This window comes from Neodiprion lecontei, chromosome 4 (assembly GCF_021901455.1).
Source record: "Neodiprion lecontei isolate iyNeoLeco1 chromosome 4, iyNeoLeco1.1, whole genome shotgun sequence".
Classification (NCBI taxonomy): domain Eukaryota; kingdom Metazoa; phylum Arthropoda; class Insecta; order Hymenoptera; family Diprionidae; genus Neodiprion; species Neodiprion lecontei.
Window position 1 is genome coordinate 20,417,441 of NC_060263.1, and position 14,168 is coordinate 20,431,608.

General features: G+C 41.9%; 1 protein-coding gene across 5 annotated transcripts in view; it reads right to left on the reverse strand.

Annotated features, from left to right (window-relative positions):
- Positions 1–14,168, reverse strand: part of LOC107221541 (forkhead box protein O) — a 138,817-nt gene that overhangs the window by 23,800 nt on the left and 100,849 nt on the right. For all 5 annotated transcript variants that reach the window (XM_046736626.1, XM_046736624.1, XM_046736623.1 and 2 more), the window contains exons 3-8: positions 8,710–8,834; positions 8,038–8,232; positions 7,075–7,190; positions 6,749–6,975; positions 5,876–6,202; positions 5,490–5,793 (exon numbers count right to left, since the gene is read on the reverse strand). In XM_046736626.1, coding sequence (XP_046592582.1) covers positions 5,590–5,793; positions 5,876–6,202; positions 6,749–6,975; positions 7,075–7,190; positions 8,038–8,232; positions 8,710–8,834 — 1,194 coding nt within the window. In that variant the 3' untranslated portion in view covers positions 5,490–5,589. The remainder of the gene's footprint in view (positions 1–5,489; positions 5,794–5,875; positions 6,203–6,748; positions 6,976–7,074; positions 7,191–8,037; positions 8,233–8,709; positions 8,835–14,168) is intronic.

The following is a 14,168-nucleotide window of genomic DNA, read 5'->3' on the forward strand; positions in this document are numbered from 1 at the left end:
TCTCCGACATTATATACATATACACATATATATGATAAATTTCGCGGGATGACACCTAATACCGCGTGCAGCGACGGCTGGAGTTGATATTGCGGATGTAATAGACTCTTAGTTTCGCAACTGCTTGCTGCGTATATATTTCGCAGTTAACGCGTGTGTTTTGAGTTTCTATATATATACACACACACACACATATACGTGTAATAAACAGCGAGTGGTTATCACCTGCAGCGTGTGCAAAAAATTGTGTAAGTGGAATAAAAAAAAAAAAAAATAAACAAATGAATAAATAAATTCACAAACAAGTACGATAGAAGAGGGAAAAAAAATTTCAATTTTTTCTAAACATTTCTGCGGGGAGATAAGAAATACCTACACAATTTGAATATTATATAAATACATACAGTGAGTACATATGCGTGCGTGTGTGTGTGTGTGTAATACACGACGTACGCACGTATTCTACGAGATTTCGTAGAAGAAGAAGAAGAAGAAGACACAGCTGATTACGTGATTTTTCTTTCGAGTGAAATAAGCTGACTGCTGCCGCTGCGGTATCTCCACAATAATTCTGCTGCCTATGTGCATATGGACGCGATACTATATGTATACTCTCGCTTATCCATGCGACGGACGTAAATTACACGACCTACTTTTCCCTTTTGATGGGCTCATGGAAATAGGGAAGAAAATCGTTCTCCCGACGACAAAGGGCTAGAGACGTCGCTACCGCGTATAAGGCATTATACTGAGACAACGGAATAACCCTCATCCTCTTCCTCTTCCTCTTCCTCTCATTCGTATTCTTCTTCTTTCCTTTTTTTTCGCGTAAGCGTCATTCCGACAATCTCCCGGTTTCCATTATGAAATTGTTGAATTAGGCAATACGTATGCAACAGAGACTTCGGTCTTCAATTCGGATGAAACAATGAATAAAACGAAGAATAAAATAATATACGATGTGAAACCGGGTTTCAAAAAATCGTACGTGAAAGAATCGCGGCTTGATGCGGAGGGTAAAAATGAAAACAGGCAGTTTGAATAAAACGGTTGTGAAAAAAAAATTAAATTTGATTGTTACTCTCTGAACGCCATCAAAGTTGAACAGATAATGTAACGTGACTGCTGCAGTCTAAAATCATTACAAATCGGACTTACTAAATTGAAATTTCTGGTTTTCTGATTCGTTTCAATTTTGAGGATATATTATACCGATTAAATTCAACTTGATTTCACAGAAAAAATCGGACTCGATATTTTATTTGAAAAGGAAAAGGAATACCTCTCCAAGAACAGAAAACAATGCGTGCGTTAAGTTTGATTCCCCGTTACGTTGAACAGGAAAATCATTGATAACTGCGCAGCCGATGACTGGGGAGGGTTGAGAAGAATCGCGGGCTTGTATATGTATAAATATATGTATATATTCCCGCACCCCATAATCGGATGCTTCGAAAATTTGTCATAGTTCGTTTGCCTGGTTTAAGGCATGAAGTCTGCGGCGATAGGCATATAAATATCGATAATAAAATACGAGGAAACCGAAGCAGACACGTGGAATAGCGCGTTATTATCATCATCGTTATAGTTTCGCAGATTTATGAACGGATCTTTCGCCCCCGCCGATACTGCAAAGATTCCTCTCGTTTCCTGCGCTACAGTCGCAACCTTTTTTCTCGTTTTGCCTTTACGTCATTGAAGAAGAAGAAGAAGAAGAAGAAGAAGGATATTCAAGTAAATTATTTTTGAATAGTCAGACAGGTATTTAAAAGAGAGGAGGATGAACGAAGAGCTTGAAAGATTTAGAAAATTAACCAGGTAATGTTATTACTTATTAGTTTCCCCTAACTGAGTTCAGTCCCCGATCGTACAAGTTTTCCTCCCCCGACAAGTTTTACGGTTAAATTAAGTCTGCATATTTTTACGTCAATCTTTGTCAGACCATTTCCCGCAGCCTCTTCCTTTAATCTTTTCTTCTTCCTTCGTTCCTCTCCTTCCTTTCATTTCGAGACTGATTGTGAAAAATCCACGAGATTTTCTTATCCTTCGACGGTGGCGAAATTTTTTTTTCTCTTTCTCTTTCAATTACGCGGATCCGTCTATCTTCGACATGTTTGAAGAACTTTGAACATATTTATACATAATATTAGGATTGAATAACTTCGAGTGGATAGCAAAAATCAGAAATTCTGAATGTAATAAATGAAATGAATATGCAGGTTTAACGGAACAACCCGAATAATTATTGTTCTAATCACTTTTTTTTCTCTCTCTCTCTCTCTCTCTCTGTCGAATCCAAGAAAAAAACAACGTTTCTTTCGCCGTATTTTGTGAATCGAACGAATCGATTCTCCGTGTTTAATTGATTATACACAGACATTGTCGCTGAAAAACGAGGAGAGGGCGGGAAGAACAATTAAGAAAGAAGTACTCGGAGTGGTTTCGGGGTGAAATAAAGGGTTGAACCCTCGGTTCGCGGGCCTTCAAACCTCTGCGCCATAAACTCGAACTTTGACTAGAAGTCAGCGGCAGCTACTCCGCTAGACGCCGGTGGCGCCAGCAAGGGCCGACCCACCCCAGAATCACCCTGCAGGCTGTTTTCAACCCCCCCGACACACTCTTTCTCATCCCACTTACCGTTCTCCAGAAGCGTCGCAAGAATTATAAAGTTCGCGGAACGCGAAGAAGTGGCGCGCCGAGTCGCGTCGCGGTATCAGCGGATGGAAAAGCTGGGTATGAGCAGAAACTGTGCAGAGATTCAAGAACGGCACCCGCTCGACTAGTCAGCGTCTCCCACTTCCGCCGCCCCCTTCGTATGAATTCTTTTCTCTTCTATTTTTCCCAAAAGTGACAGAAGAGTGCCGCCATATTGGTACAGGGAGGGAAGGTTCGAGGAAAGGAAAATCTGAGAAAATCCTTCATCCGTACAATTTCAAATTGCATCTGATTTTTTTTTTTTTTTAAATTTTATTCCAGTAACGTTTGATTTCTTGAAGGTATTCCACTTCCGGTTTCCGTTAAAAACGAAAATCCGGTCTACAGATTCCATACACTCAATGGACGAAGAAAAAACCGCTAGCGATTTTTACTTGTTCTCGTTTACCACGAAGAAACAAATCTCTATACATCGAAATGAACCAAGTCTCATTGTCGTGAGTGAAGTGATTATGTGACAAAAATACAACATTGAAATCGGAAAAACTGTGAGTGTTCGTTATGTTTTTGAATTTTTACCACGAACATACAAGTCTTGCGTACAGAAATGAAATACGAGTGTCGGTTATAATGTGATCGGAACCGATAATCGGAATTGGCATAGTCAATTTTAGTTTGTCTGCAGGACGAATGACTTTGAAAAAAATCGATCCGATAATTGATTTTGTACCTAAATCTCTTCACCTCCTTTCGTTATTCTTATTTCTGTGGTAAGGTATCCGTTCTAGTATCTCTCTCTCTCTCTCTCTCTCTGAGTAACAGAATATACGTTTACATTGCCGCGGGAAAATTTGAAAGTCTTATAGGTAACGACGAGGAACTTTCGATTACAAATGTAACATGCACAGAGGTATAATCGAATAGGTTATATACATACACGTCATACACATATATGTATAATGCACAAGTTACATACGGGTTACAAGAAAATGTTAAATAGATCGACTCTGGCGTGGTGTATGAATACGTTAACGTGTGTACGGTAAAAGAGAATTTGTCAAGATGATAATAATAATAATAATAATAATACGTCTGTGACAAAAATAAAATCAAATAACACTCTAATTGTAACACACACATGGTCTGAAGTGCAGCACGCTAGCTTCGTTAAACAATGCTTGCATGCTCGATACACACAAGTTTGCCGTTTCTCCGATACGGTTTAGTTATCTGAACGAACGTATCACCCTGTTATAATATCCATATAAAATGTATACGGAACGTCGTACAAGCTCTCGAGTATTTTACACACACACGCACACAGACTCGATGCTGTACGTATGATATATGTAAGAGTATTATGCGCATAGAGCAGTCTTCGTATCATATCTATGTATCGCTGATGAACGTTAACTTGACCCGACGCACGATCTACGTATCGCTCTCCCCCCCCCCCCCCCCTGCCGCTAAGAAAAAACGCCAGTGAATTCCGTTCAAGACGTACGTTCGTATGACGTCACGCTCGGCACCAACCGGTTACGCAATTCTTATAATGTCTGACCGCTTGAAAGCTCGCCGGTACTCTGGGTTACAACTGACTCGACATCATCGGCATCCCGCCCTCCATCCCTTCCTCCTCCTCCTCCTCCTCCTTCTTATCAAACTATCGATTCGTTAGTAACGATAAGTCACGCGGGTTTATCCCGATTTGCAATATGAGGAAAATCCGATCGACCGACTCGTCGAATCTTCAGAAAATTGAGTAACGGATGTGATGTATACTGTATTTATTGTTAGTATAAAATACAAAAGCTATGCGTTTGCGTGCATATGTTATTCTTTGATTTTACGCGGCAATTTTCAACTATGTAAACACGCGATATGTGTGTTGTGTATATATATACATATATATATACATATATATACATGTATATATATGCATGCATGCATGCATACACAATTATTGCGGGGATTACCGACGTTTCGTCTTTAATGACGGAAAATAACTCTGCCTGTCGCACTGCATAAATCCATAACAACATCGTGCATACATGTATGGAACATATTATACACAATACGTAATCCTGCACGGCTTTGTAATCAGATTGTATTACTATTTTGTACGTTATACTAAGATTCCAGGGACGATAAAAGAACAGCATTCATCCGTCGTCAAAAAGCGCATGCGCATGTATATGTAGGTACCGTTCTGTTTACCTGTATATATAATTTATTCAGTTCGAGTTCTTTCGGTCTGTTATAGAGCGTAATTTCTTCACTCGGTTTAGTTTGATAGAAGAAAAGATGAAACACATGACAAGGAATGCTGCAGACGCTTAATTTCCTAAACTAAGTTTCGATACAGGAAAATGTATGGATATAGTCTCTTTATCCCAAAATTTGTATTCATTTTTTCTTCTTAATCAAGTTAAGCGACACGAATGTCTAGTGATTTTGGATTTTTTAATGCATACCGCTTTCGTGACTGAGAATCTTCGATAGAGCTTTGAAAATGACGAATTATGTCCGAAGTCTGGGATAATATTTGAAGTAAACTAGTATGAAGAACAAATGTATGTACCTGAAATTTCAATCGACCAAGCATGATCGAAACCACTAATAAACAGATCTTGAAGATCGAATGGAACTTGTGGAGCTGAACAAAAGCGCGAAACTGCAGACTCGATGCTACGTATCGTATAATCGTAATCAGACCTCGGAACAAGTGAAAAACTTGATACACTTAGCTTCGAGACTTTGAATGCGTAAGAAGGATTGGAATACCCAGAGTTCCGGGCAGTATTCGAGTACTTGATAAAGCTAATTCGACTCACCGATGCAGCGCGCCTCGACTCCGTCAGATGTCGTCGTCGTATCGAGATACTGCAGAAACGTTCCGGGTGCAGTGACGAGGAGGGCTGAGGTCTTTGGTCGCTAGTGGACCCAGGAAGGTGCTGATGGTTTCGCCGCGTTAGCGTAAACGACCGTGGCGTTGTTGGCGGTACTCTGATTGCTCTGGGAGACGCCGCCCTGGACAACGGCGGCAGCGTCGCTGACCTGCACGGACGCAACGCCCATCACGCCCTGCTGGAAGTTGAAGTCGAGGGAGCCTTCCATCGACAGCTCGTGCTTTATCACCTGTGCCAAATGGCAAAACCCTAAGGTCACACTCCAAGTCCATCGGAATGCCATTTCCTCGTCTTACCTCCAACTCTCTTACCTCTTCTACGTTGCAGTCGAAGCCGCCGTGCAGCGACTCGATGTTGATGTTCAGGTCGTCTAGTAGCGTCGCGTTGTTCAGGGCCCCCATCAACTGGCCCATCATTGTGCTCGGTGTCGGCGTGCAGGGCGATGGCGTGTGCGGTGGACTTGGACCCGCGGGCCTTGTTTGCGCTTGACGCTGTTGATGCTGTTTCTGTTGCTGCTGTTGCTGGTTCTGCATTAGGTACTGCGGTGGTTGCTGTTGCTGTTGGCTTCCCCCCAACGACGACGGGCTAGGTTCACTTTGCGAATAGGACGGCGACATGCCGGAGACTGGGCTCAGGTTCTATTGAAAAATAATAAAATCACGCTTGTCACCGATAATTAAATCTCAACAACGAATCGAGGGATCCCAGAAGTAGTTCAACGGATTTCAACCGGCTCAAGAATCCATGGGATGAACACTCTCGCGTTAAAAGTGTGTCGAAACAAAGGTTCAAGAAGTGCAACTAACCGTTGGGCAATCAAGTGATACAGGAGAAACTTTTCCAATAAAAAATACCTCATATATTATACACGAACGAATAGTCCGTGAAAGATCATCAATATCGGTCAAACAATATGGATTTTTCGATACGAACAACATTGTGACTTCACTGTTGTTGTCAATCTATAATGAGGTGTTGACGGTTCAACTTCGATGTTATGAAACTTATTCTTGTTTTAGATGTCTGACTAGATTAGCTCGACGTTGTGACTTTTTGAATCTCTGACTTATCAGGTTTTCGTTTCAACACAACTTCGACCTGACCGTGCGTCCAACACATTGTTAAAAGGTTCGATGATAGAGGGTCACACGGATCAGAATGGAAGTCCCATTTGCTATGCTAACCATTTGACAGGCGCAGGGCTGGAGGCGGTGGTGAGGACATCTCTGCTGGTTGGCGGACTGAGGCGTGGGTGGTAAGCCGTAGGATGAGGACCCGGTGCGCAAGGAGTTGTTCCGCTGGTACTGCGCCTCGTAGTAAGAAGGTGGAGGTCCGGTCTGCTGGTGGTTCGGCGGTGAGGTTTGGTACATTTGGTATGATTCCAGCTTCATGGACTCGGCCAAGCTGCCAGCTGAAATGGTCATCTTGTCTCTTTACACACGTCCTATGACCGTCGGAATCGCTACCGATATCGAGCGCCGCACGACGCTAATCGACCTTTGCTACTCACCGAGCTGATCGGGGCTGTAGGATGGCGCGTAGGATGGTGTCCAGTCGGGCTCTCCGAAGACAGCGGGAATCGGACTTAGCCTGCCACAGGACGAAGCATTGCTGGAAGCCCGAGGTCTGTGGAGCATGAAACATGGTCATAGGAAATATCGAATGACAGATCAAGTTTAACGAACGTCGGGTACGTATATTAACGTGGAATTCATTGTGGCCACGAAAAAGGTCGAAAAATCTCTTCCGACTCACCCCTGACCTACCCTGACTACAATTCTGACTGATAGTGCCAATTCCAGTATACAACAAATGAAGCTCCTAATAAGACTGTACACTGTAAGTAAAATGCCATTATATTACCTTTTACATACTACATATGGGTGTGAATCTGACAGTATTTGATGCCAGTGTAGCACTATCTTACGTTTATTTAACGCTATATGACATTAAATTACAAATTACTTCGACTATTGAAGGTTCAAAGAGTACGATAAAAAGTGGCGTAGAGAATCAATCACGTATATTCGAGCAATTGTAAGATTTATGCTCACTATTTTTCATCACTCTTCAAATTTACATTTTTATTTATTTTTATATTTTCATCAGGATAAACGCACAGTTTGTAGCCTGCACTGTGCCATATTTGGCCAGACACATGTAAAGCACAGTCGTAATTGCTTCTAGCATTACAAATCCATCCAATTAATGAAACATTCGTACAAGCGAATCAGATCGTTCCACCACTCAACGTCGTGTATGAAAATCAAATTTTACAGTAATCAAAGCCACCCACAGTGCACTCTTGTACCATTTGTGGTCAGGCCTTCGTTTACATATGATGGATATGGTATGCACAAATGGATTAATTAATGGTCACATACGATACCGAGGTAGTCAAAAAGGATACATATACTCTATTACCGTTAAAAATTTCAACCTTACGATCAAGTTGTGGATTCGAGAGACTCACCGAAAGTCCGGCGAAAGCTGAAAACCGCTTGCTGAGTGGAGAGGACTGTCCGGAAACAGGTCGAGGCCCTCACTGACGCTGCTGCTGGGACTCGGTGTAGCGTCGGCCTGAAGTCCACCGTTTCTAAGCGCCTCGACCTTCTTCTTTACGCGACCTCGACGCTTCTCGAACTTACTCGTCTCCATCGACGTCGCACTGTTATGTGTCAAAGAAAAAAGAAAAAGGCATGGTCATTACATGTGCCGCGACCATCGACACGATTTCACTCAAGGAACTGGACCTTCTGTATAATTATCATCATCATCATCATCATCATCATCATCATCATTATCGCGAAAAGTGTTCAGGGTGCAAAAAGTATTTTGGTCTAAAGTATTCTTCGACATTGTACACAGCTGGTTATCCTTCGTGGTTACAGAAGCCTTGTACATAATACGGTTTAAAAAAAAATACCAAGATACACTGGAGATCCAATAAAATATTGAACTAACGGATCGGTGAACTTTTCTTACTTTTACTGTTCAGCGTCGAATGAAGAAGTAAGTAACTGATATGGCTTCGACTGAATCCGTCTTCGCCATCCATCCCACATAGCCGCCATCAGTCTGGCACGCTGATCTCTTTTTTTATTTTTTTAACAGCGAACGAAAATAGTGCGTAAGTTTAACTCACCGTCGCCGTGCCGATTTTCCTGGCTTTGCATCCGGGTTTATCATCCACCATGAACTCTTGCCAGTTCCTTCGTTCTGCACCCGCATGAATCTATTGTGCAGCGACAAATTGTGCCTTATCGAATTCTGAAACAGAAATTGAAAGCGTGGTGGTCAGTCGGACTGTACTGTCATAAATGATCGCTCGTTGCGAACGGTGCGTGAGGATGAGAATGATAATCGCACGATAAGGACGTATGTTTTAACTCTTCTTTTCATAAAACTTGGGTTAGCAATTGCTCTCCGCGACAGCGTATGTTTAGTGGTAGCACATGCGTCAAAGTAACGAGTAGCGAGCGTTTCAGACGGTATAAAGTCAGTCTTCGGATGAACAGCGCTGGCAGTATATCCTCGGTTCTTCATTAGGCAAATTGAACTAGTCGTACCCACTACATTCACAATCGTACGTTTCCGGTTTATTTGTAAATTCAAAAGCTTCTACACTGATTCAACGACGCTACCTTGTATGTATATACGTACACGTATACAAATATACATGTATACGAACACGCACGCACATCTTCTTTCTTCCGGATTAAAAGGATCCCGACCAATCTAAGAAATCTTTGAGATCATTCTACCCCCCTGCCGTATATATCCCTCGAGCAATGCTATAGCCTCGATTCGTTGGTCTTCGTTTACTATCGTCTGGAATTTAATACCGAATGCGAAGCGAGTTCTTCCAGAAAAAGGGAAGGGCGGTTTATCCGGGGGACTCGTTAAAAGCCGAAGGATAGAAAACGCGGGATTATAACGCGACACGCGACGCGTGTATAAATCGGGAGCAAATTCTCGATCCTCGAGTCGCTACCAAAGGATGAAGGAAGCATCACAATGCCGGTCGAACGCCTTCACGGACGACTTACGGTATCATTTCCTTTTCCCCCGTTTCCCGAACCACCCCGCGACGGTTCCTCCTCACGTCCGAAGCCCAGCGAACGGCCCTCGACGAGGAGCGAAATAGTGATCGAGACGACAACGGATAGAAGAGACAACGACGACGGCCACCAGACAGACTATAGTCGAGTTTACAGCCACGGTATACCCCCGTCGCCTTTATCGACGCTGCCACCGGCAGATGAAGACATTTTTGGCGCCACCCCCAGTCACTCTTTCTTCGCCCCCCGCCCCCCCCCCCCTTCCCCTTTCGGCCCGGCAGGGGACAAGGTCGTTCCGGGGGTTTTAAGAGAGACCGAACCCCCGACTCGAATTCGGAACCCCAAAATGAGACTCGTTCATCGCTATTCGGGCACCAATAACTGCGTCTGTAATTTTCGGCAGAGTAAAAGAATCCGGGAATATCTCGATTCGTTAACTATCCGTCACCCCCCTGCCCGCCAAGTTTTGTTTTATACCTGTTCATCCGTTTCTATTATTATCGTTGTTATTATTGCTTCAATATCTTTATCGCATACTTCTGATGATATTCTTCAGGGGATGGGTGAGGCTTTCGCATAGTCACAGCTTTTGAATCCGATGGGCTCCTTAAGACGAATGAGAAGACGAAGTAGAAGAAAAAGAAAGGAATAAAAGAAAGAGCAAAAGTTTTCGCAACACTTGTATATAATGCCAGTGGGGGACGAAACAATAACGATAATAACTATTTGGCGGTGACGTTTGCTACTGAAGAAAAAGGGGAGAAATCGTAACCCCATTGCCTCTTCCAAATATATTTATTATCTGGGATTAACCTCTTTTCGACTACCGGTGAAATGACCCGGGCATTTGAAAATAAGGCTGGTACGTTGTTGAGAAAAAAAATTTCTTTTTGAACGACCATTTTTCCTTCGTCGCGTCCGATTTATATGATATGGTATACAATATCATATAATATTCGTCGAATAAGAGTGATTCACGTGTCATTTCATTCGAGACGCCCAGAGCAGTTTTATACACCCGGCAAATTTTTACAACGTCATGCGAGTTTGATTTGCCCGGCATACGGGAGTATACGCATGGTGATTCACTTTTATATACCTAAGACGGCCGTGTTATATATATGGACATGCATATCTGAAAGTCTGGACTTTCCCCGAGGCATCGAAGACATTTGGAAATAGCCGATACGGCTAGCTTAGTACATGCATATTGCAGCGAAGAGATTCGTCGGTTTAGGATCTGAAAAATGCCTCGCATCTTATTTTTTATTCAACTTATATTGACCGACGGCAGATGCAGCAAGTGGGAAATAATGAATTCAGGGTTTGACGCAACTGCGGAGCCGTGTGAGAAACTCGCGGCGATAATTCGTTCCCCTATTTTTAGACGAGAGGAGCTCTGGATATTCGTAACTATTCGAATAACGGGGGTGAAAACGAAATTTGAATATCGGAAAAGACGCCCTAAATCACCGAGACGTAGTATTGAATACTCTCGCGATAACTCAGAAGAAGAGAATCGGTACTACAAGGCAATAAATTGTAAAACTTTTTAAAAAATTGGTCAACGATGTTTTAACGCGAACGAATTTTTCTACCCTTCGAACGTAATTCCGTACAATTTTTAATTACAAAAGCAAAAAAAAAAAAAAAAAAACTCTCTCTTTCCAATCCGGTCAAACGAAAAAGTGAAATGTGAGATCAGCAATAATGCACCGATGTTTATTCGTTTCAGACTCTGTAACTAGTCTATACATATACAACGCAGCATGCACTGCGGACAGACGACTATGAACAAGTGAAAATGGATTGGATTGAAAGAAAACGACTAAGAAACGCGACGCCGATTCTGTACCTTATATCTCTATACGCAGATTTTTCCTCAAATTTATTGTAGAAAATTTAAAGTGATACGACTTCGGAAAATACTCGTGTGTGTGTGTGTGTGTGAGTGTGTATACACATATACGTATAGTATAACTAGGCCGACGGGGGCGCTTCGGCACAAAACTTGGCGCGTAATGTACGCGCCAACGCATTACGCGCCAACGCACTTTACAACTATCGTAAAAAAATATCTGCGGTAACGCAACGCGGCAGCAGCAACAGCAGCCGGAGGAGAACACCTCGCAAACTCAACTCCGGAATGCTTACCCCCGAATATCCTATAGCCTCGATTCCCCCTTCGACCCCGTCAATTTAATCGACGACGAGATGTTACGACCACGGCTCTTCTACATTTCGTTTCCCTTTTTATCCACTCTTTTTTCAATCTTTCTTCTTTCGCAGATCGGATTGATTCAAGGGTAGGAATTTCGTATGATTTTGGAAAATTTTTTTAATAAAAATTTCACGTACTTCAAATTGATTTCGAAACAGGTTTCACGTCGTTTTAGTCGTTGAACGAATTTTTCTCCACTCGTTTCTCGAAACTTTAGCGATTTCCCAATGCATAGAAAGATTCAAGAGATCTTAATGACGGTATTCTTGATAATTTCACCGCGAGATTGCAAAAGATTTTATCCGGGATTTATAGAGATATGTGACGACATGTCAGTGATTTCATGGAAGTTCGAAGGTTTCAAACGATTTCGAAACGTTTCACGTGTACCCGATTTACAACGCTGAAAGATATTTCGTTTCGGTATAGTTGCTAAGAAATCAATGCAGCGAAATGAGTATCGAACTAATTGGAAAGAAGAATTATCTGATATGAAATTACAGTAATCGATTCTAAATTTTCTGCTGGCTCAAAAATTCACGTATTTTCAATTGAAAAAGGTTTCAACACCACTTGATTGTTACTTCAACCTCAAATTACCGCAACAGCGACAAGATATTGAGAAATGTATAAATAGTATCGCATACTAGATTTTATGATCAACGGCTACTATATTCATTTTGATTTTTTAACTATACACCTAAATTTTTCGGATACGGTGAAAAGTAGAAATAGTTAATAACTGTACAATAAGCCCAAAGTTGTTGTTGTTCCCTCGACCCTCAACCCTCGACTATCAAAAAGATTCTATTTCAAAGATTTCAAGCGATTTCAAAATATTTCATCGGCACCAACAAACTATATAATAGCTTGAACATTCTTTTTTAAAAATCTCTCGATTCTCGGTTGCAGGTAAAACGTGAGAAAATCGAAATCTGCGTCACAGATCTGCGATCGAAAGAAGGAACAAGGATCATCTACAGCAGAAAAGGAAAAAGCGAGTACTGCGATCAGAGATATTACGTGAGTCAGTGAGTCAATGAGTCAGTCGGTATTCTTTCTTCTTCGGTTTTCTGTGCCATAGGCAGGCCCAAGGAGGTGGATGGATAGGTACCTAGAAAACGACTCCTCGGCAAGGCTTTACGAGAACAGTTATATCGTCGTTCAGAGTCTAGTTTTGGGAGACAGTCGGGCGACCCGACGCGCGAGCAGAATATAACCAGTCCGGAGCGAGTTTCTGCAAATACGACTTTTCGCAAACTTTTTTTCCAACCTATATCATCTCCTCCCTCCTCCATGTGGATGTATGCGTATTGCGCCCTCTCCGCGCATCGAGATCCGACAATTTCGATCGAAGAAATTGACCCGTCGCTCCGTTTGATCGACCTTTTCGTAGTTTTTGCCTTAAATTTGTTTTTCTTTTCGTTTCAAAAGATCAACCGTAGCATAAAATAGAGAAATTCTGACTTCTGTTTCACAACAATGATGCTTAATGATCGTTTCTCCGGATCACTCGATCCGTGTATAAATTGTAATAAATTACATTATTTCACGTTGGTGGAATAACTTTCGTTCCATAGCAGAAAAATAAATAAAAGAAAAAATTGAAGATCGGAAAGGGGACCATTTTTAGCAATGCTGCATCGTAACCGGTAAAATTTGACGACGATTTTGTGATGTATAGATTATATTATGTACGGCTAAGTGTATGTACGTCTATATCTTCCGAATGGAAGAAAAAGAAGAAGAAGATGACGAAGACGAAGAATAAGTATAAGTATAAAGTACATGTAATAACTGGAAGTGAGGAGACAAAAAAAAGTTTTGCGGCTTGTGTTTGTGTGTGTGTGTGTGTGACTGCTGCAGGAAACTTTTACTTTGATTGGGATTGGGGTTGGATGTTCGTAGTTAAAACTTGTCCAAATGGATACTGTCACCGCTGCATCGTTGTATGAGAAAGAGGAGACTCGTTCGCATTGGCTACTTAGGTTATTATGAGGGATAACAAGCCGAGATGGGGTGGGGGGGGGGGGGGATTTTCATCCAATATGTCATTAACGAGGATGGGATGGGAGTTTGTGCAGTTAAAAACTGTGGGCGATGAATAAAAAAAAAAAAAGAAGGATAGAAAAGAAAAGAAAAGAAGTGACGAAAACTGAAATTGGGGATCGGCTATGAGAATTGATTCCTTTTCCCTGTTATTATACGACGAGGCCGCGTCGCGTCGTCGAGACGAAATGTGTGTATACGTGTATAGATATATATATACATATATGTATACATATATACATATTTTGTGTTCTTCTACTTTTTTTCTATTAT